We start from the raw sequence: 21,380 nt of genomic DNA, 5'->3' as shown, positions 1-21,380 counted from the left end.
CTTGGATTTTACAACTAGCATTCCATTTTAGCTCGCGAAAACTTTGAACTAGGCCTCCAGTTTCATTGTGTTGGAGTTGAGCTGAAGACATGGAAGGGGAGGGGGGAAAAATCCCTGGGCAAGACACCCTTATTTGTTTACTATTTACTGCGGAAGTCTTTTCCTATGGCCAGACGGGGTAATTAAGAAAAATTAAGCTGTTTAGTGCTGCAGTCTTTATTACAATGTCTAGACTACTAGCTTTTGTCCGGACAGTGGCTGCTGTTACGGAGCATTAACTGCGGTTTCTGACCTCGTGATAAGCACCCTATTGCACCTATGCTTAGTTTTCCTAACCTTGGAAAGGTTTGGCAAACAATCGTTAAAGAAAGGTGGGTTTACATGAATAATATTCCCTTTTCTTTGGCAGCTCTTCGACTGTATCAATGAGTGGCTGCATCTGCTAGGAGCATGACTTTGGTCTCCATCCTAGTTCAAAGCTCTTTCATATTTTATTCACTATTCTATCAAGGAATTGTCTACCAAAGAAAGGGCCAGGTTTTGGATTTCCAAAGGGCTGGCATGGGTTTAGGCCATGGGGATACCTCCTTAAACATTTCCACGTTTTAAGCATAAATTCAAAAAAGCTCTTTGCCATCTTTTTTTTTTTTTTTTTTTTTTTACCATCTCATTTAATGAGAAACATGTCTAAGAACATCACCCGTTCAAATTATACCATGGCGTAACGAGGATGGGTCTATCACGAAAACAAAAGTTGTTTCTCATTTATTCTTTTTGTGTGTGTGTGCAAGCGAAGCACATTTTTGTGGCTTGCAATTTCCCCTACCGCTGTCACATAAAATCAGAAGCCACCATCAAAGTATGGGGCTGTATTTAAAAGCAATTATGAGAATTTTACAAGAACACTGTCAATGTATGGGAATATAATGTGTTGTTTCTTTGCTGATGTTCTTTTGTTCTTTCTTCCTTTTTCTTTTTTCTTCTCCCCCCACTCCTACCCATACAAAACTCCACATCAAGAGATATGAGAATTCAGGTTGAAAAGCAACAAAACAAAACAACACCCCCCCCCCCGAGTTATTCTATATACACAACATATATGCATCAAACCACTGACGGCGTTTTCTGTACTTCTTTTTCCTTTAAACCAAATTGTGTCTCTTTAGTCCGCTCAGGAGAGGGAAAAGGCATTGTGTGAACATAAAAATGCACTTCTGTACCAGAAGTCTGGGAGTTGAACTTGTTTTCCTTAACCAGGAATTTAAGTACTTGACTTTGCATTTGTGCTTTGTACGTATAAGGTAGTTTATATTTGACTTTATGGAAATACAGCACCTTCCTTTGTATAATTAGAGTTGCACTCACTTACAAAAGTCAAATAAATGGTGCAAAAGATTAATTACATCCGGAAAAACAGAGCAAGACACATGGAACCAAATACACAGTTGTATTATTGGGCCAAGAAATTCCAATAAAAATTTAAATTCGATGAGGAATACAATGAACCCCACAACAAATGTAAACTTTAACGTAGAGGAGTTATATGAATTTGGACAATGCCACATTGCACTGAGCCAGATGACCATGGATGATTATATATGGTGATAGTATCAAATATACATATTTGATGTCATTACCATTTAGGTATTAAAAGTTCTATTGGGAAGTCCATACCGCATTGACCGCAATGAGGTTTAAAGAGGGGAAGTACTAATAAAATGGTCAAATAAAATCATAATGTAGAACAGCTTGCAATATCTTTATTTACCACAGAATTTCACAGAGTTTCCCGGGAATTCACTTTACATAGACAAAGATCTTTTATTATTGTTGTTGTTTGTTGTTATTATTCTTCTAGATCCGGGAAAAAATGCATTACGAAATGTATTTACAAACCACTTAGAGACAGTTATTGCAAATATATTCTTGTCCATACACCCCTCCCTCCCCCCAACCCCCCAAAAATGTAAAAGTGGGACTGCCTAGAATATATATATATATATCCTATATAGATTGTATTGAAAATGAACCCATTCTTGCTGCAACGGAAGAGAATATTTAAATTAGGTTTCGACAACAGTTCTTGGCATGGATAGCAGGAGAACACAAATGATCGCTGTGGATACGCACAGTCCTATGTATATGTGTGCATGCACACACACACACACACACACACACATTCCCTCCCAAATCAAGGTATCTGAATTAACCATAGAGGGAGGTTTTGGCCGCGTCTGTGATAGCACATGTTAACTGCATATTGAAATCATCACCATGATAATTATAACACAGCACTGCGATTTATTCAAATAGACAAGGATGACTAAATGAAAAAAAAAATCCCAGTTGTTCAGACAAAACGTTAAATAAAAAGTCCATGGTTTTCAAGTCCTTTAAACGTTTAGATATCTGAACTCCTTGCGTTACTTAGAACTGTTCCATACATACAAATATAAGTAACGAAAAGGCTTAAACTTTGAGGTTGCTTGTAGACTCAGACCACAACCCATGCTTTCAGAGTTCCTTCTTAATACAGATCTACTTCACCAGCAGAGAGGATTGGAAAAAGATGTGTTCACAATAAGGGATTTCCAGAAAAATACTGCAGGCGGTCTCTGCTTAATTTTTTTTCTTTCATTCTTCTGTTCTGAAACCAAATTTTAACCTGTCGATCAGTGAGATTTAGCATCCTAGACAACTGAAGCCTTTTTTCTTTGTTTATATAGACATTGAAGAAAAATTCTCTCTCTAGCTCTCTGATCTGGAATTTCGAATAGGGACATCTCTTCTTTCTTGTACGGGGAGCACCTTAAAAAAAAACAGAAGGGAATGTAAATACTAAGCAAATGCAACACATAGACTCATCTCTAGATCTGACTCCATATATATGGAGATATATATATATATACATATTTATAGATGCATGGGATAATATATTTCGCCACTGTTATATTTGCCCATTGTTAGTATAATGCAGAGGTGAGGTTATATATGGTTTTAAGGATTGTGTCCTAGTTATGTTCTAAATACACTACCTCTGCACAGGATTTTGTGATAGACATATTTTTAAGCAGAGTTAGGGGTTGTAGGCAGCAATTAATTTAAGCAGGCTTTAAAGAAACTGTAGCTGTTGAAAAACATACGTTCAAGCTGCAAATCTGTTATTTGTATAGAAACAGCATGAGCAATGTTGGAACTGTTGGAACTAGACATTATGTTCCGCATAAGTTTTTGATTAACTTCAGTACCAGCATCCACACACACCAAAATAATCAAAGTAAAATAGAATTTAGCCTCTGAGCAAGAAAAGGGATGCATTGTTTTCATCATGAAACCAAATAGCAAAAGGGGAGAGAGAAAAAAATCTCACCGTGATCGCTAAGTTTAAAAGTTGCTTGGCTTCAGAATTTAAAATACGCCTCTAAGTTTTCTTAGAAATGTAGTGATTTTTTTTATCTGACCTTAATGACAAAAGACAGAAATTCCACTAGGCTTTGCGAAGAAGCAATGCAATTAAAAAATAAATAAAATAGAGACTCAGGATTTAATTAAAATGTTGCACATTTTGCATTTAGCTCCACACCCCCTTAACAAAAGAGAGAGAGAAAAGAAAGACCCAGCATATACTTTTAATTTTAAAAAAATCACTCTACATGCATCTTAGTGCCTAAAAGCAAGCACAGGAAGCTACAGCAGTGTTCTGCCCAATTGGCTTTTACCCTCAGCAACCGGGACCAAATCCTTTTAAAATGCTCATGTAAGTTCATGATCAAAGTTAATATTTGCCACGATGGTGTGCTTTCAAAATTTCACAGACTCTAAGCTACTGTGTCTGCGCCTAACATCTCCATTTTTTCAAAGAGCTTTCCCATCGTAAAAATTCTTCTCGTTGGAAGAAAGAGCTTTGTAGGTTATAATAAAATCCTTTGAATGCTTATAAAACTCCACATAAAATTTGACCGACAAAACACCGGGCTAGTCCCTTAACCTTTCCATTTACTGCTCTACCTACTCGAGTTGCTGTTTTTGCTTCCTTCCTTGTTGACAGAAGAAGACGAGGCTGAAGACCCTGGATTTGTGTTTTCCTCTTCGTCTTCCGGGTCTATGCCTTGCTCTCCGCGGGATGATAGTGCACTGGGCTGGGAGTCGGATTCCAGTTTGCTCTCGCTTTTCTGCAGACAGTTCTCAGGCGGGTTCTCTGTCCCGCAGTAGGCATTTTCGAAGAACCGATCAAAGCCCTGGGGCAGGACACTGTTTTTGTTCATGCTGGAGTAGAATCCCGTAGATGCAGGATGGTTAGAGCTGGGATGGTGGTGGCTGTACACGCTTTCGTTTTTCATTAGCATTTCGGTCATGGTGGAAGGCGGGATACACTCTCTATGCATCAGATCTTCCGCGGAATAACACGAGGCGTAATTGCTTCTATGGTGCCATTTACTAGAGGGGTCTAGACCATAGGAGACCTCTCGAACTGGCTGCACTTGCGAGAGGTTAGTGGAATAAGGGTAGGAGATTTGGCGAGAGGGGGCCTGTGGCAAGAAAGATGACACAGTTGAAAATTCTGGGACGTAATAGGTGCAGCTAGGGAGGTAGAGATTGGAAGCGCAACCTGCTCTGTCTCCAAAGTCAGCACTCCTCTCTTTACGCGATTGAGAACAGAAGTTTCCTAGATTCACTGAGTTAAACATCTTTCTCCTTTTCTTGCTCTATAGATAGATGTTTTGGATCCGATGTGCAGAGGGGGAAAAATTTGGGAAGGCGAGATGACGCGCTATCCGTCTTAGTCGCTCTAAGGAACACGTGATCCAAAGTAGATATTGTCATATATCAGTTTGGAGCACTTAGATGTGTAGGAGTGGTTCACTTAGGTAAGATCTCAGAGGTTCAAACGATTGGTTTTCAAACACCGCAGAAACATTATGAAAATCAATTGCAGCTTTGTATTCATTTTCTTTAAGGCACACCCCTTGTAAGCATTCAAAGCAGAGGGCAAATACAAGGGATGGCTTGTGAAGTTTTTTGTTTTTTTTTCCTTCCCGGTTTGGATTCTGCTTTCTATTTTTCACGAGGATTCGGATATGGGGTGGGGGCGTTGGGAGGGAGTGGGAGCTGAGGGAGGGTCTTAGAGATATTTTAACTGTATTTTTCCACGGTTTTTTTCTTTTCTTTTCTTTTCTTTCCATGCTAGTCACATTTTAGATGTGACAATGTAAAGTCTTTAAGTAAGCTCAATAAAAAGCCCAGGGAATGCGCTGAAGATTCATAAGTAAGTTTTCAAACATTTCTCAAAATCTTGCTACAGTGGGGCATACACATATCTCTGTGCCATAGGGCTTTTAAAATTATAGTTGAATATATAATTTGGGAGGGAAGGGGGGAAGTGGCTAATTAGCAAGCTTCTAACATTAGCTAATTACATTGTTCTATCTATGTGCATCCCAACTGTACATAAACCAACGTGGCATATACTGCAGAGAATATACTCTTTAAGCAATACCAGTGTGTGTAAAGTTTCAAACTTTAAAGTTACCTGAGACTAAAACTGAGCCATTTCAAGGCTGACTTAATGACTTTTGATATCGAATTAGTAATATATCAGGGAATAGAGCAAATGAATTAAGTCAGTGCCTAATAAATATTCGAAAACCTCCTTTAATGTTTTGTTAAATATTTATTATGTAAGAGTGGCATATTAAATATTTAATGCAAGTGTTTATTGTCAATCAATGAATGTAAGTACAGAATTACTAGCATCCTTTATTCCTCCAACTGAATTAAAAAAGAGAGATTCTTATTAAAGTCATTTGTCTTGAATTTTGTGCCCCAAGAGCTTCATGCTTGTCTATATTTTCCAGTGTTTTGAAATGGAATAAATATTTGTGCTATAAAGTGCTATCAGACATTTTGCGAGTTTTTCAACCAATTGTCTGTCTAAATGTTCTTCTTTAAATAATATGGAAAGGGATACCTGTAGGACTTACAGAGAATATTGAGTGATACTGTGGGTTGCTAATATTTCCAAGATGTATCTGCTTAAAACTCTTCTAGCACCAAACTATCCTGTGACCACTACTCTGATTGTGCACTACTCGTTCTTTTCACCTAGGTTGCAAATAATTTGTCTGGGGACTGCGATGAAAAATTATGTTAATCGTATTTCTATTTCAAATGCAGAAATGTTTGTGTTTTCCACTATCTGTGAAAATAATGCAGTCCCTTGTGTCACCCCTTCCCTTCTTTTAATTACAGGACACCACCTGGTTAATTTTCTTTATTTCCTCTTTTGCTATTGTTCAGTTAAAGGAAGAATAAATAAAAATTCAGCTGTTTACATAGAGGTCCCCCTCCCCCAACTAAACTCCATCGTGGGATCTCTTTGGAGACAGGTTAAATACCTCCTAACAAAACTAATACACCATCACAGAGTAAAATGTCTTTATTAGTGATATCTTGTCAAAGAGTGTTGCAGTAAATTGGAACAACAACAAGAAATAACCAAAGCAGAGACACATGAGCTATCAGTAAACAATATTGTTAGGAAGGAGAAGAGTAGACATGATTTTTCTGCGTGTTTTTGTTTGGCTAAGCATTTCATCTTGAAAACTATCAACAACTCCATCCAAGTAATAATAAATTACAACACAAGAAACGCAAGATATAAATTGTACAGCTCGGAGTCATTTAATCCATTTAATATTTTTATTCTCAATTTTCATTTTCGCTGGTCTAATTTTTTTTCTTTCCATTTTAGTCAGCAGGTAGGTTCATTTCGACGCAATATTAACAGAAAGTGAAAAGACCAAGTACTTCTTCCACCATCTCCTAGAAGGAAGCGGACGCTGATAAAAAAAAAAACAATAATAGAAAAGCATAATGACATTAATAAGCAACATGCTTTTGAAAATTCATTTTAATTACAGGAAATAGATTGGTAGGTCTGTGTCTTGCAGCGGGGGCTAAGATCTGAGCACTTAAGAAACAAAGAAAAAATACATTGGGCACTGCAGTGTAGCTTTCAAAACTATAGCACATTGCAATATGTCTCGATTTCAGTTGCTGTATTATGGATCCCTTGATGGCTTCTTATGCTAAGAATACATACTCTTCCTTATTTAAACAATGTTGCCAGTCATAATGCAACAGAGCCTTTTTTTTTTTTTACACATATTTGAATTTTTCTCAAGGTTGGTGTTTTTGTATCCAAAAATCTTCAAAAAACTCTTTTTATAAGTGATCTCGGGATGTGTGTGTATATATATATATATAAATAGGTCTATAATCTCAGAATGAGATGTATTTTTTTCTCTAATGCACCCTTAGCTGATAAATACAAAGTAAAGAACTCATGAGGTCGAGATATGTGTCTTGGTTTTGTAATCTGCCCCCATTTTATGTCTTAGGTGTCATTTTGGGCAAAACTTTTAATTAAAGTGTCAGTGATCTTTTTATGGACCAATATTAATACTAAGTACAAACTAATAATGTTAAGCTATTGTTTATGAGTGCAATTATTTTTCTTCCAATTCCCTCCTCTTTGCAACCTGCATGGGGCAGAATCGAACGTTGAAATGGAAAAGTAAAAATACAGATTTCATCTTCGGGGTTTAGACATTACGTTTAGAGATTATTTCTTCTCCATTTTATTTGAATTAAAAGAAGACATTAGTGGGCTTGGGGGGGAGAAAGAGAGAGAAAAAGTCCTAAGTGTCGTCGCTAAAACGTATGTGTGGTATAACACATGAGCTCCTTCCTATAGGTGTGTGAATAATTTATTGCTCTTAGTAGGTAAATATCTCTAAAACCAGTCCTGTTGCCATTTTGTTTTTTAAACCCAGTTTAAAGGGCAGGATTTGCCGGCTTCCTGCAAGGAAACACAGAAGAGACAGCTGTGGAGTCATAGCACTTGAATTTGACCACCAAAGTGACTACCATAAAAGCCAGAATGAAGACTGCAGACTCGCATTCCTTCTGGTTCCCTTAAAAAAAAAAGTCAAATGAGTTTAAGGGTAATCAACTGTAGGGACCCTGAACTTTAATCGAGTTCATTTCACAACCAAGTCTGCAATAAAATAAAATAAAATAAAATAAACATACAGATAACCTAAGGGGTGGGGGAGGAGAGGAAATACGTTAATTTTTCTAAGGGAAGTTGCTCGAATACTATCTTGAGGTTACAATGAACTGAACTGCCTCCTTAGAGGCAATATTGGTAGTGTATTTTGTTTCCTCACATCAGCATAGTAAAGGAAAACGCAGCAGAGAGCGCGAAGCGTTCACCTCCTTTTCCCTAGCTAGCGGGCTATTTGTTGCAGACAAGCATCTAAATGCAATTCGATTCCATTGCAAGAATTAAGTGTTTAAAAACCCAACACATTTTGCCTTGACTGACTACTAATTTTCCTGACATAAAGACTACACTTGCACATTTAACAGTGCTTTCAACAGGCAAATAGGCATTTCACAAGACTTCTAAGTTGTGCTCTTTGTTGCTAAAATGAACTTTAAGTAAACTCCGGGTAGTTTTGACTGAACGAGCCAAACCTAAGAACTGTAGCGAAATAAAACTTTTTGGTTGTGAAAGTTGCTTAGTTTATAGATATAAACTTCTTAAGTCATATTTTGATTTAGGATAACCCAGTACTTGAGCTATTCTCAATAAACCATCCATTTTTTCCACTGGGAAATTCTGATTTTCCTTTCCCTCCTCCCCCAAAATTAATTTATTTTATGCAGTGTAAAATCGTATCAATATTCCAGTTATCACTGGATAAAACTTTTCTGCACTTGTCATCATAAAGAGCTCTTTGTTGGAGTCATGGGGTATGGAATCCACTGACTGGAAAAGAGAAAATAAAATATTATTTATACTGGTTTGACTTACCATTTTAGCCATAGCCACTTACTGCAGCATTCCAAGCGTTTAAAAGGAATTGTGATCTCAAGCTATTTGATGCATTATTTATACATTGCATCTTTACCTAGTACAGGCGGCTGATCACAATTTACTTTGGCTCACGGATTTGGGAAAGTAGCATTTTCAGAATTGTATGCATTCCCGATCTGTCTGCAAATGCATTAAAAGTGAGTGTAAATCATTTTGTTGGTCGATGTATCTTCAGGCAGCTTCATAGATATGTGATTTGTTTATGCTAAATAAGCTCAGACTTCTGATGCCTAATGGCTTTGGCCTGTCAGATGTTCTAAAGCTGATTCCTCCCTCCCGCTCCCCCAATACAGTACTACAATTACTTCCTAAAAACAAGACTCATAGACTTAAAAAAAAAGTGTACAAATCCACGCCAGTAAACAGATTACTATAGACCGCATGTGTCTCCAGGAAATCTAAAGCTTGAGACAATAGCTACAAGTGGGAAGCTCTTGGAAAATATTATTGTCCCCAAATGGCAAAGATAAATTTAATTGGATATAAGCCAGCCTACTAAAGAAGACTATATAAGCTGTGAACAATTCAAAGGGAAAAATGACTTAGATCTCTGTAGACCTGAGCTGCAAGTTCAAAATCATGTGGACTCAATAAAGATAAAAGCAGATAAACTATGCTTCCTAACCACAGGCAAAGCAGATATTGTATGGTAGAAATGTGGTAGGGGTGTCAGATTCATATAGAAAGGACTCCAACGAGGCCCAAAGAATAGTTCATCTTGTGCAGTAATTAAGTAATATACCTAACACTCATGGTGTGGTGCATACTTTGTATTTTTTTTTCCAGAAATCCAATTCAATGCATGTTGCCTTCCTTGGGTGCTAAGAAGCATTGAGCTATGTTGACTCTGTAGGATTCAGTGATGAAAATATTCTTCTCCCCTGCAGAACTAAATTTCCCCGACGGCTACAAATGCATATAACATATACTGGCTTAATGAATTTCAGTGAAACTTCACAATAGGCTAAAGTCTTTCATATTCTCGTTGGAAAATACAGTCGTCATGAGGCTCTGAAAACGCAAATACCGCCGTTAACCAACACAATTCCCCTCCCTCCCCCCACAAAAAAACCTGCTAAAAATTACCTGCGTAAATAAAAATAAAGATATATAAAATACAGACATAGACACTCCAGAAATGGTTAATTTCCCAAATGATCCATGTTGGTAACTTTGAAATGTACTTAACTTCCTAAAAAAATCGGATAATGTGATACAGAAAATTTGAATTCTGCTGGTATCTCATTTTCTTAGTAAAATACCACATTATGGATAATAGAGAATTAAAGGTGCGGCGGATAATCCGCAAGAATGCTCTAGTAAAAACGTCCACACACGAGCATGAGTGGTATTTAATCAATGGGTTTATAGGAAATCATTTTTTTAAAAATCCATTTTTATATGTTGGTTCCTGCATATCTTTCACTACAGCTAGTACGGAGATATATTTCTCTCAGGCTACCATTGATCAAAGTAGAATCTCAACATTTTATGGGATAGACTTCAATAGTTCTCAGTCTACATCAGCGTCGGCACTGAAACCTTACTTCAAAAAAAACCACATTTATCAGAATAAAATGAAATAAAATCTTTGGGCTAGCTCTGTGGTGACATTTATTCCATATATATATATTCAACATATATTCCAGTTATAAAGGATGAGTGTTTCTTGAGAATATTTTTATTGTGGCGTCACATTTCTCTCTCTGTCTCTCTGTATGTGTCTTTCCTTAGATCCAAAACTTGAGTCCGTGTAGAAATATGCATGTTTAGAATATTCAAAGTACTTTATTTATCGCTTATTTTCATCTAGACAGCACAGAGGGATAAATGGAGATATTTAGGAGTACACACGTAAATGCAAACGTAACACAAACTCTGAGCTCTTTCAAAAGTTCATTTTCTTGGTCATTTCAACCATTGCCACTCTTAATAGTTTCTGATGTTCAGCTGAAGCATGATAGATAATAGTCATATCCTTTTTCTCTATGGGGGACAAAGTTTGAGTGCTTTGTTATGGTAACCGACTTAATCCTCTAGGAATATATATATATTTTCAACGTGCTGTGCCCGTATTTCTCACCTAATAATATATGTGACTTTAATACTTCATGTTCAAGTAATACTCGAGAGAAGGTAAATTATGGATACAAAACTGGTAGACAAAAGACACATATCTTTTCTCTTCACTCTACCACATATGTGGGTTGTATAAATGATCTATCTGTCTATCTACACACACAACACACACAAACACATGTATAACTATACAAAAAGTTGTATACTCTTATATCTAATTATCTACAGCTAAGTATTTATCTCCCTATATATACATACACAAATATTTTAGAGGCATATCTTATAATTATCTATTATATAGACACATACACATATAAACACATAAGCATACATAGCATGCCTATCTATCTATCTATCTATCTATCTATCTATCTATCTATCTATACAAGTGATATGTATAGCATAGCGATATTGATGATGAGAGCGCTCATTCTTCGATGGACATTATTAAGTTTTTTATCCTACCTTATGCTTTAAGAGCTGAGTATTGGGCATATTTTTACTAGAAGTGTAACGTCTAAGGCATGAGAGGCCAGAAAAAAACGGGGATCACAGAAAAATAGTTCATGGGCTGGTATCCTGGGGAGTATCGCTGAGTCCTCTTGGAAGCTCAGAGTATTAAATATATGAACATATTTCCCACTCTTGTTGAGTCTCCCTTTTGCAAAATACAGCTGAGGAGAAGCAACCCGCTGTCGCCGGTAACCTCCAAGACACACAAGCCCAAAGTAAACAATATACTATAGTGAGTTCTGGAAAACAAGAACTGTATATAAAGCTGGAGATGCACATCTGGCATTGGTCTGAAAATGCAGACACACATTGCATAGATTAAGTGGCTTTTGAAACTGTCATTGCGAGATCTATTCATTTATCTAATGGACTAGAGCCTGCTAGCATTTTTCCCCCCATCAAAGGTTTATTTACAAAAAAAGAAAAAATGTCTGAGGGATCTTTCCACATTTCTGTGAATGAATCCCTTTGAGTTCCAAACATCTCTTGGCCTGAATTCCCAGCCACTCTAGCTAAAAGGAAGATAGGAAATCAAAGTTTGGAAGTCTGGGTTTCTCTTGGCTAACTTAAGATGTTGACGATATCGCTTGTAAATAAGTACAATGGGCTCTATCAATATTTTCTTTCAAGGATAAGCTCCTTGTCTCTGAGTCCTGCCATTTTTCATAGAACACTGTATGGGTCATACTTTTTTTTTAAAGGGGAAATGTACTCAGTTTTGCACACACTGAAAACAGCTCCGGATGGAGGGGGGGGGGAGAGAATATAATTTTGAGAACTAGAAGATCCATGGAAGACTTACCGACTTTATTTAACGATGATCGCATTTTGCTCACCGCTAACGTTAAGGGTCTGGGATGTAACCTCTATGTTAAATATGGAAAATGCACCTTTTCAGCCTCGTTATGTACAGGCCCCCTAACTATAACAAGCTAAATTTGCAGCACAACCAGCTGCTGGGGTCAGGCAAATGCTGCATTACACTAAACTTTTTTTTAAGTGTCCCCATTTCTAGGTTTTCTTTTGCCTGAGTTCGAACTATTGTCTACGAACTCGGTAGATTCCCACCCTCCTCCCCTATTTAATGATTATTACATGTTAAAACATTTTTTTTTGTTTGGCTATTTTTGAGGCAAGAAATTCTTAGCCACCCCACCCCACCGCCCTTCTCCTTACCGAGTGAACTTCACTGTGTTCTGGAGAAAATGGTCATGTTCAGAGACATTAAAGCCTAATTGGACTTTTCTTTATGACGTTTAATTTCCTCCATGGAAGAAGTGTTTGGATCTTGCTGGGGGGTAGAGAGAGAGAGAGAGAGAGAGAGAGAGAGAGAGAGACCTTGTTTGAAGTCTATAATCCAAGGGTGGGGGGGGAACAGAAGGGGGCGAGAGTCCAAACCAGCGATCGTCATGAAGAAGTCTGGACGCATTCCCACAGTCTTTCCCCCATCTTCATCTTCATCCGCGCCTTAAAGACACCCCTCCCCCACACCCCACAAAATTAAAGGGGGGTCTTTTTTAAAGAAAGCAACATGTTTACCAGCACAAGAAATGCCATTGCCATTTAGCCGTGTTCTGACAAAGACACGAAAATGGAGGACCGCTGTATGCCATATAAGGTAGGATGCTAACTTGACCTTCACTTTGTAATGGCGCCCCCCCGCCCGCCCAGACAGACAGTTGTAAACAGAAGTCATCCGACAAAAAGATTAGCACCGAGCAGGAAAGCCCTCGCAGAACAGCTAAAAGTTCTTTGCTGATATTTCCCAGCAGCAAACGGGGTGCAATATTCTCTAGCTTCAACAAGAGGGGGACAAAGGAGGGGGGAAATAAAAAACGTCTGTTCTGCGTTTGGAAAGCCAACAAAAGGTTCTTCATATAGACTAAAGGCAAACTCTCCAGCATGTCTATGCTCATTAGTGATTTGTTTACAAATCCGGCTTCACGCGGTAAGGTACCGCAAATTCGCCCTCTATCCTCCCCCTGTCTTTCTTTCTCTTTCTTTCTTTAAACAGAAAAGCCAAGTTTGATTCCAGTATGTCGTATTTTTAGGTTTCTATATTCCTAGAGAACCCTAACGAACTTTTTAACTTAATTCAAACCTATGTCTGACTGGGAGAAGGTACTGCATGTAGAATATTTTTAAGAGGTGGAAAGAGGCATGTAGGTTAGTTCTTGACCCTCTTTTTTTTGCCAGTCCGAATCAGAAAAAAAAGAAAGAAAGAAAGAAACCAACCAACCAACCAAAAAAAAAAAAACCCAAAAAACCCAAAACAAAACCCAGAATATTTCATTTTATTTGGAAGATACTACAAAATGTTATCGAGACTAAATTCCTCTTAGTTTTTTAAATAATCGGTTGGGTTTATTTTAGTCAAGAAAACACTGGCCCGAATTATTTTTTTTAGAATTTGAGAAAATACAGGTTCTGGTCTTTATGATTAAACATCCAAATATCTCAGAAATAACGTATATCTCCATATGTGTACGTATATATATATGTGTGTGTGTGTGTGACTATCTTTGTGTGTGAGAGAAAGAAATGCCTGCTTTATCTCACTCACAATCGCTGTGTAAAGAGATAATTTCTCTTTCTCTCTCTCTCTCTCTCTCTCACACACACACACGGTCAGTTATAAATACCTAATGCAATCCTTGTTTTGGGAGGGCACATGAAATAATAAATGGTGTATTTTTAGAGCTTACTTACCTATATGGGTAGAATTTTTCAAACTTGAGACACTAGGCACTTAAGGTACCTAAGTGATTTGATTTTCTTAGTTCCCATTGACTTAAATGAGCACTACTCGGAGTTTAGGAGCTCGGAAAATAAGACACTTCAGTAGGTGCCTAAGTCTTGATTTAGATGGCTAATGCTAGGAAGCCAAGTTTGAAACATATACACACTCACACATAGCTGGATATGTATGTGCAAAGTATATGTATATTTACCCTTGCATTAATACCCACCGTATCCCCTATATATATCCGTGTGCACATAAATGCTTGAAGGACAGATACATAAATATTTAAAATAAACATACACACCATACATATGCAGACATTGTAGATATACAGCTACATGTGCATTCTATATATTCAGATATTATATGCGTTTATATACACACACATTTAGAAACACATGACGTATTTACATACTTGTGTGTTTATAAGATCTTATTTTATATGAAAGAACTAAGCTCCAAGTCTATATACCACGTGTCAAAGATATATCGGAGAAAGAATAGTTCTTCTTTGTATGGATTAGAAAACAGTTTGATCAAATAAATGTTCTTCTGCAATACTTTTTTTAACTGGATCTGCAGTCTGTGGGACATTGCTCTTTGTTACCTTTGGATTCGAACTGTTTTTCCGCACCTAATTTTGAAATGATTTCCTTTAGCAGAGATTCGTATCACCTCATAATAGTTTAATAGTTAATCATAAAAATAAAATGAATTTCCACACACCCTATAATTATCAACATATCTCAGTTAAGCATGTACATTTGAGAAGGTAAATAGGCGTATTGGCACAAAATACTATTATTAACACTATTTCATTTTCTAGTAAGAAGTTTAGTTTTGGCTATGGTTAATATAATGAGCTATCCAGATAGCTTATATGTGGTAATGCATTGCCAACTCAGTTATACAATTAAAAACAAAACTCTTTAAAGGGGACAATAGGATTTTCAACAAATGCTCTGTTATTCCACCTAGACATAAATAAAACTTAAAAGATGATTTATTTTGACTGAGGACGGAAAATAAGATTTCTGCCTTTTCCTAGCACAATAAAAACTTAGCTCCAAAAAAACCATTTAAATTCCTAGAGTTCCAAAAGCATGAAAGATGCTTTATTTCCAAAAAATAGTCATTTTTATATTAAAAGTAATCAGATCATAAAATCTTTTTCTCCCAACAGTGAAAAGAAGGCTGGTTAAAAAAGGGATTTATTCGGAAAGGTTCAGATTTTGATGGTTCATTTCTTATTCAGAATAAAAATAAAGTTATTTAATGAAGCCAGGTTTTAAAAAAAGAACTTTACAGAGAGCTACAAAGATTCATCCAGTAGAAAACCCTCAAAAACCCTCCTGCAAGGAATACAAATCTACTGATCTTTCTATCATTCTTATCCTTTTCATCTTTATTATCACTCTTGTTAACAACACCAGTGAGACTGGATACATATATCTCGTTTAAATTCAGTCATCCATGGAGGCATTGTAGTTTGTAGCTACAGATATAGTAATTAATTTATTCTTTCAACAGTAAAATATTGCTTTGTCTGCTTGGTACCTACAAAGTAATAAAATAAAATATTTTCCCCCCTGCAGTTCATTAGGCTTTACCTATAAGTTTCTATTTGAAATGATTTGCTTAAAACTAATTACTTGCAGTGCATTTCATTTTCCTCTCCAAGGATATGGAAAGGTTCGGAGGAGAGTCGGTGAGATATGTGGGTAAACACTGCTAATTATTCCCACTCTATCTTTATTTTATATTTATGGACCCATCCCCATAAACAAAAGACATCCTTTAGTATTAATTCATTGGCATATTAATGATAACGGAGCTTGTTACTTAAAATAGTCCCTATTAATATGAAGAGGGACGGTGTAAAGAGATAATATATCATGAAAATATTTAAAGTATTGGCACTCAGGGTCACTGTTAGCCCAGGCACACTGGAAAAAGGGTGGAGCATAAAAAGAATTTAATAAGAGAAATAATAACAGTCCCCGAAACAGTATCCCTTCAAAATAAATATGTCCTGATGATATGCTTAAATTAATTAACAGCCTCTTAACAATAGCAGCGTAGGAAAATCTTAATTCATTTACATGCCTGGACACAAACATCTCTAAAATGTTGGAAGGGAGCCCAGAACATTATTTTTGTACGCAGTGTTATGAGCTGAATATCTATTCATGTGTTTATGTGTGGGCCAGGGGGGCTGGAACAACTTGTATAGCGGGGGTGCTGAGAACCATTGAACCAAACTGCAAACCCTAGAAACCACTTCAAGCCGGGGCGGGGGCGGCAGCACTCCCGGCACCCCTAGTTCCAGCACCTATTGTGTGGGCCTGCATTAAATGGAGGCTTAGGAAGGTAGCGATGCATCAATTGTCCCTATCTGGGCTGTAAAATATCACAGTAATATCACGACTGGTACTGCCTTACCTGCTGCAAAATCAGGGCTATGGCGTACCGCAATAAATATCAATGAAGTACAAATAGTGGAGTGAACTGTGTGATCTCTCCACGTGGCAAAAATGGAAAGTCTATCTTATTTTTTGAGTGTATTGCCAGACCCCAGGGTTCCCCCCACCAAAAAATACCAGAGGAGCATGGGAATGTTTGGCTCTGGCTGCAGAAATTGACTAGGAGGAAGGCAAACGCCATCCATGAGACAGATATGCCACAGATTCTACCTTACGTCCATGACCAAGGCTCGCTGACCCCCCCCAGGCGATAGCCCATTTATCAAAATGGAAAGACATCCCATGCGTCTGGGTAGTACGAGATACAATATTTCAGATGTCTTATCCACTTCAAAGTAGCAGTGGTTGTGAATGCTCCGGACACACCATTGGGAAATTTATTTAAAAGGCTAAGCGTACAGCAAGCCAGACTGTATATATATATTTTCCAGCAGCGGTGGTAGTGTAGTTTGTATATTTGTTTATTTATGTAGGCGGGGTGCCAATTAATAAAACAAAATCAAATAATGAACTTGTGCGTCTACGGTGTATCTGTTCTGCATGCATGTTTTATTTCCCCAGCACGTGTAATTCTGATTAGTTTGCCTTATACATCTAACAGTGCTCTTATAATTTTGTCTTAGAACAAAAATAATGTAAGACAAAGGGAAACTGATAATGATGTTACGTTTCCAATGAGGCTTCTAGGCATCCAGAAATAAGGATTAAGCTATTCTGTAGAGGTGCAAATATACCTTTCCTTCACTTTCTTTAACACTTCTTAGCACTATATGTTCAAAGCCATTTCTTAGGAGTTCCATCTCATTTTATTCTGCGCGTGGGTCTTGTGAATAATCCTTTATTGCTTTGATGTAAGTCTGAGTGAAAAAATATATAATAAACAATTGAAATTGGACATATCTTCGGCACAACAATTAAAATAGCATATATATATATATATTATAACTTCAAATCCTCTTCACGTGCATATTTTGCATACTATCTTCCCCACATCGTATATAGGCTGAAAATATTTGACCGTGAATGCGCCTCATTTGAACCTACACAGAAGAATTGTGCAGTATCTGTATTATTGAAATATAGCATATAAGTTTTTTATTAGAAGTTGAATTATTCTTTGCAGTTAAAGAGACGAGGAATTTTCCCTTTCATAATGAATTCATTTTAAAGCAATAGCTGTGAAATACATCCCTGAATAAAAAAATAAAAAAATAAAAGAAGAAGAAGAAGAAGAAGGCTAGAAATAATACAGAATTTTACGGCGAAGGAATAATTTGTCCTATACGATCACCGGTAATAAATACGTTTTATCTATTTTGGTGAATATTTAAATCTTTTGAAACCCAACTATTCCTTCTCAAGATGAACCGAATCATAATTTTCTATATAATTTGTGCCACTATATACAATTCAGACCTGTTGGCCATAACCCACATTCCTTCTCATTTCTTTGGGAGAATGTATATACACACACACACACACACCGTGGGTTTTTTTTTGAGGGGGGGGAGGGTTGCTCTCCTTCTCTGCCAAAGAAATTACCATGCAAGTAGATTATGTATAAAGTGTTTGTATGTACCCAACATACACGAAAACACACGCACACTTCCAAAAACGTCAACAGGAAAGTGTATGTGTTTGTGTTGACATGAACCTCGTATGCCTAAGCATCTATAGAGACCTATATACAGGGCAAATCGTTTGGACTTTTAAAACTAATATTTTTTTTCATACTCATGCTTTCCAAACTCAATCCTTATTCAGGGAAATTTCTTACAGATTTCGTTGGGATGTTTGCAGGATGCACTAAGGATAGCAAGATAGTGCAGGTATATTATAAAATATGAGGGAAAATAATGCCTGATTCTTTTATTTTCCACACATACACCCTTACTCCAGGGCCAAATCAAGCTACCCTAGAGGAAAATAAAGAACCTCCCCCAAAACTCTATAGCTTTTAACATAGCACTGTTACTGGAAGACAAACACACACACACACTCCGCTTATATGTGTCAATATGCACTCTATTAGGAAGTGTGGAAACTGTATTAAACCCAGTACAAGTAATTATTGTTTGCTATGTCCACTGTATTTCCTTCACAGTAAAACTTATTCAAACTGCATCATGCTGCGATTCAATGGGGTGTCTCTCCATTCTGTTCCAAGAGAGGGTAGGCTATGCTAAGCAATCACAGACATAGATTTCGGGGCTGGGAGGGTGGTCAGCAAAGCCAATTCTATACGCTACTATTACCCCCATGGGTGGGTTTCCTACTGGAACTTTTTTTTTGCCGGGGGGGGGGAGAGAAATATCATTTATCGATCTTTTAAAAGGGGTTTTATGCATTTCTCCCACCGCAGCTAAACTTTACCTTTGCTCCGAAGAAAAGAAATGTCTACAAATCCATTAAAGATAAATCTTGGTTTCTAGAGATACACGTAAAATCATAACCTAATGTATTTTAATTAGTCTGATGGTTTTTTTTATTAAATTGCTTTTTTTGCTCAGGTCCTACAGTTATGAAGAAAGCACAATAAGATTAACATTAATAATCATAATAATGGTAATAATAATAATTCCAGGTTCTAAAATATTTCTGCAATATATGTATGACAAATCGTTAAAAAAACGCGTTCAGGGACATATTTATTCTGACGTCTTTTTCCCCCGAAAAAAGACAAAAGAATGCTAATTATTCGATATACAAACAGTCCAGTTTTTTAAAGAAAGCATCCCAGTTCAATCTGCTTTCAATTAATGCTATAGACACAAATATATTTTCATTAAAATACTAATTCTTATACTCCTTATTTCCCCAGGATTTTTCTAATTATATTTAGAGCAATGCACGAAGCGATATTTCTCTCCTTTTACAACGTATTTTACACATTCATTTAATTATTTTTTACGAAAAGATGATCTATAATCCACAGACGGCAGTGCTGGCTAATATATTTTTGTTACTCTTTTATTAACCTTCCTGGTTAATACTAATTTTAATAGTAAGCAGTAAATCACCAACTAGATGTTTGGGTACTTTTATTTATTATCAGAAATCACATAATAATACATTCATTTTTTAATTATTATTGTGAAGCAACTTTTTACATGACTATATAAAGCCAGAACGTGCTATGACAGACATTTGCATAGGCCCTACATATAATAGCTTGAGGTAAAAAACATTACATATGAACTATATTGCAAACGATGCATATTAACAACCGCAATAAACTAGGCTAGAGATACAAGCAGGAAACTGTGCCACATACACAGGGAACTAACACAGAACAAACAGAAGTCTCACCGAATAATATTTTATAGCAGTCTGAAAGAGAATATTGCATATATGTTATATCTTTTAACATTTATAATCACGTGATTTCTTTTTAAAACCATTGAGGGGCGATGAACATCGCCTTTGTAACCAGACACATGTCATGGGGACAATTGTCAAGTATTAAATTCTTGCTGGTGGCTTGTCCAATGTGTTTCATAGTATATAGTGAGTCTTCTCCTTCTGTATAGACAGAAAATGCTCTCCCATGGGCAAAGAATTACAAAAGTGATTTTTGATATTTAAATATAGCCCTGCATTATGACCTGTCACCCTAATTCCTTTCAGTCTCGACAGCCCTCAAAATGCAACCTTTCTCCTAGTCAGTGAATTAACTTGTCCTGGGTTTGTAAGGGACAGAAATGGTGAGCTATTTTTAGTTAATAAATCAAGCAAATATTGATGCATGTGGTGCCTCTGCATTTAGCAAAACTCGAAGGCATCACATTACATATCCCCGGACCAGGGTCCTCAGTTTGATCGAAAATATCCTTTTGCACATAAGATCCATTGCATGTCTTTATATCTCATTTAGTGATAATGCGGTTTTAAAGAGTATCCTGTTCAAATTAAATGTCATAAATGGTCATTACAGGGCTGGGGATATACCCTTTGGGATCCTCGCGTTACCCTTTCACATAGGTAGAATTCCTCCACATTTCGCCCGCTTTTCATTGCACGTAGTATTTATTGCACAGTATTGTATGAGGCTGCGTCTTTCCCTTTAAACTCTTTTTTGTATAAGGTGTGTGTATGCGGGGAGGGGGATAGCTCAGTGGTTTGAGCATTAGCCTGTTAAGCCCAGGGTTGTGAGTTCAATTCTTGAGGGAGCCACTTAGAGATCGGGAGCAAAATCCATACTTGGTCCTGCTAGTGGAGGCAGGGGGCTGGACTCGATGACCTTTCAAGGTCCCTTCCAGTTCTAGGAGATAGGATATCTCCTTTAATTAAAAAAAAAAACGGGTCTTCATCTAAAGGGGTGACATGCAGGGGACAGTGGGGTGAAGGCGCTGGGAGGTGAGTGGAGGGGGAGGCTCTCCTGGATGTTTTTGGCACAGACATGGGAAAAAGAGCTGAAGAAAAGGCCAGCTTTCAAACCGGGAGGCATTTTTAAGGACTAGAATACGTCCTTTGCAGCTCGTAAATAAAGGCATTCTTTGCCACTACTGTTCGGTCATGACCATGAACGCAGAGAACCGGCAGCACGTGGTAATAATTTAGGCTTCCCAGAGAACGTTGCTTTGTAATAAAATTAATCCATCCTATATAAAACGAATGA

At 37.0% G+C, this 21,380-nt stretch overlaps 1 protein-coding gene across 1 annotated transcript; it reads right to left on the bottom strand.

Annotated features, from left to right (window-relative positions):
- Window positions 1-1,998: 1,998 nt before the first annotated feature.
- On the bottom strand, window positions 1,999-4,688 carry HOXC11 (homeobox C11). Its single transcript, XM_054013020.1, has 2 exons — window positions 4,013-4,688; window positions 1,999-2,808 (listed from the first exon to the last, which is right to left on the bottom strand). Exons 1-2 carry the CDS (start codon window positions 4,686-4,688, stop codon window positions 2,576-2,578), a joined length of 909 nt encoding a protein of 302 aa, XP_053868995.1. The 3' UTR covers window positions 1,999-2,575.
- Between the last annotated feature and the right edge of the window lie 16,692 nt (window positions 4,689-21,380).

The sequence above is a fragment of the Malaclemys terrapin genome, chromosome 23 (genome assembly GCF_027887155.1).
Source record: "Malaclemys terrapin pileata isolate rMalTer1 chromosome 23, rMalTer1.hap1, whole genome shotgun sequence".
Classification (NCBI taxonomy): Eukaryota; Metazoa; Chordata; order Testudines; family Emydidae; genus Malaclemys; species Malaclemys terrapin.
This window is presented reverse-complemented; position numbering and strand designations above follow the sequence as displayed.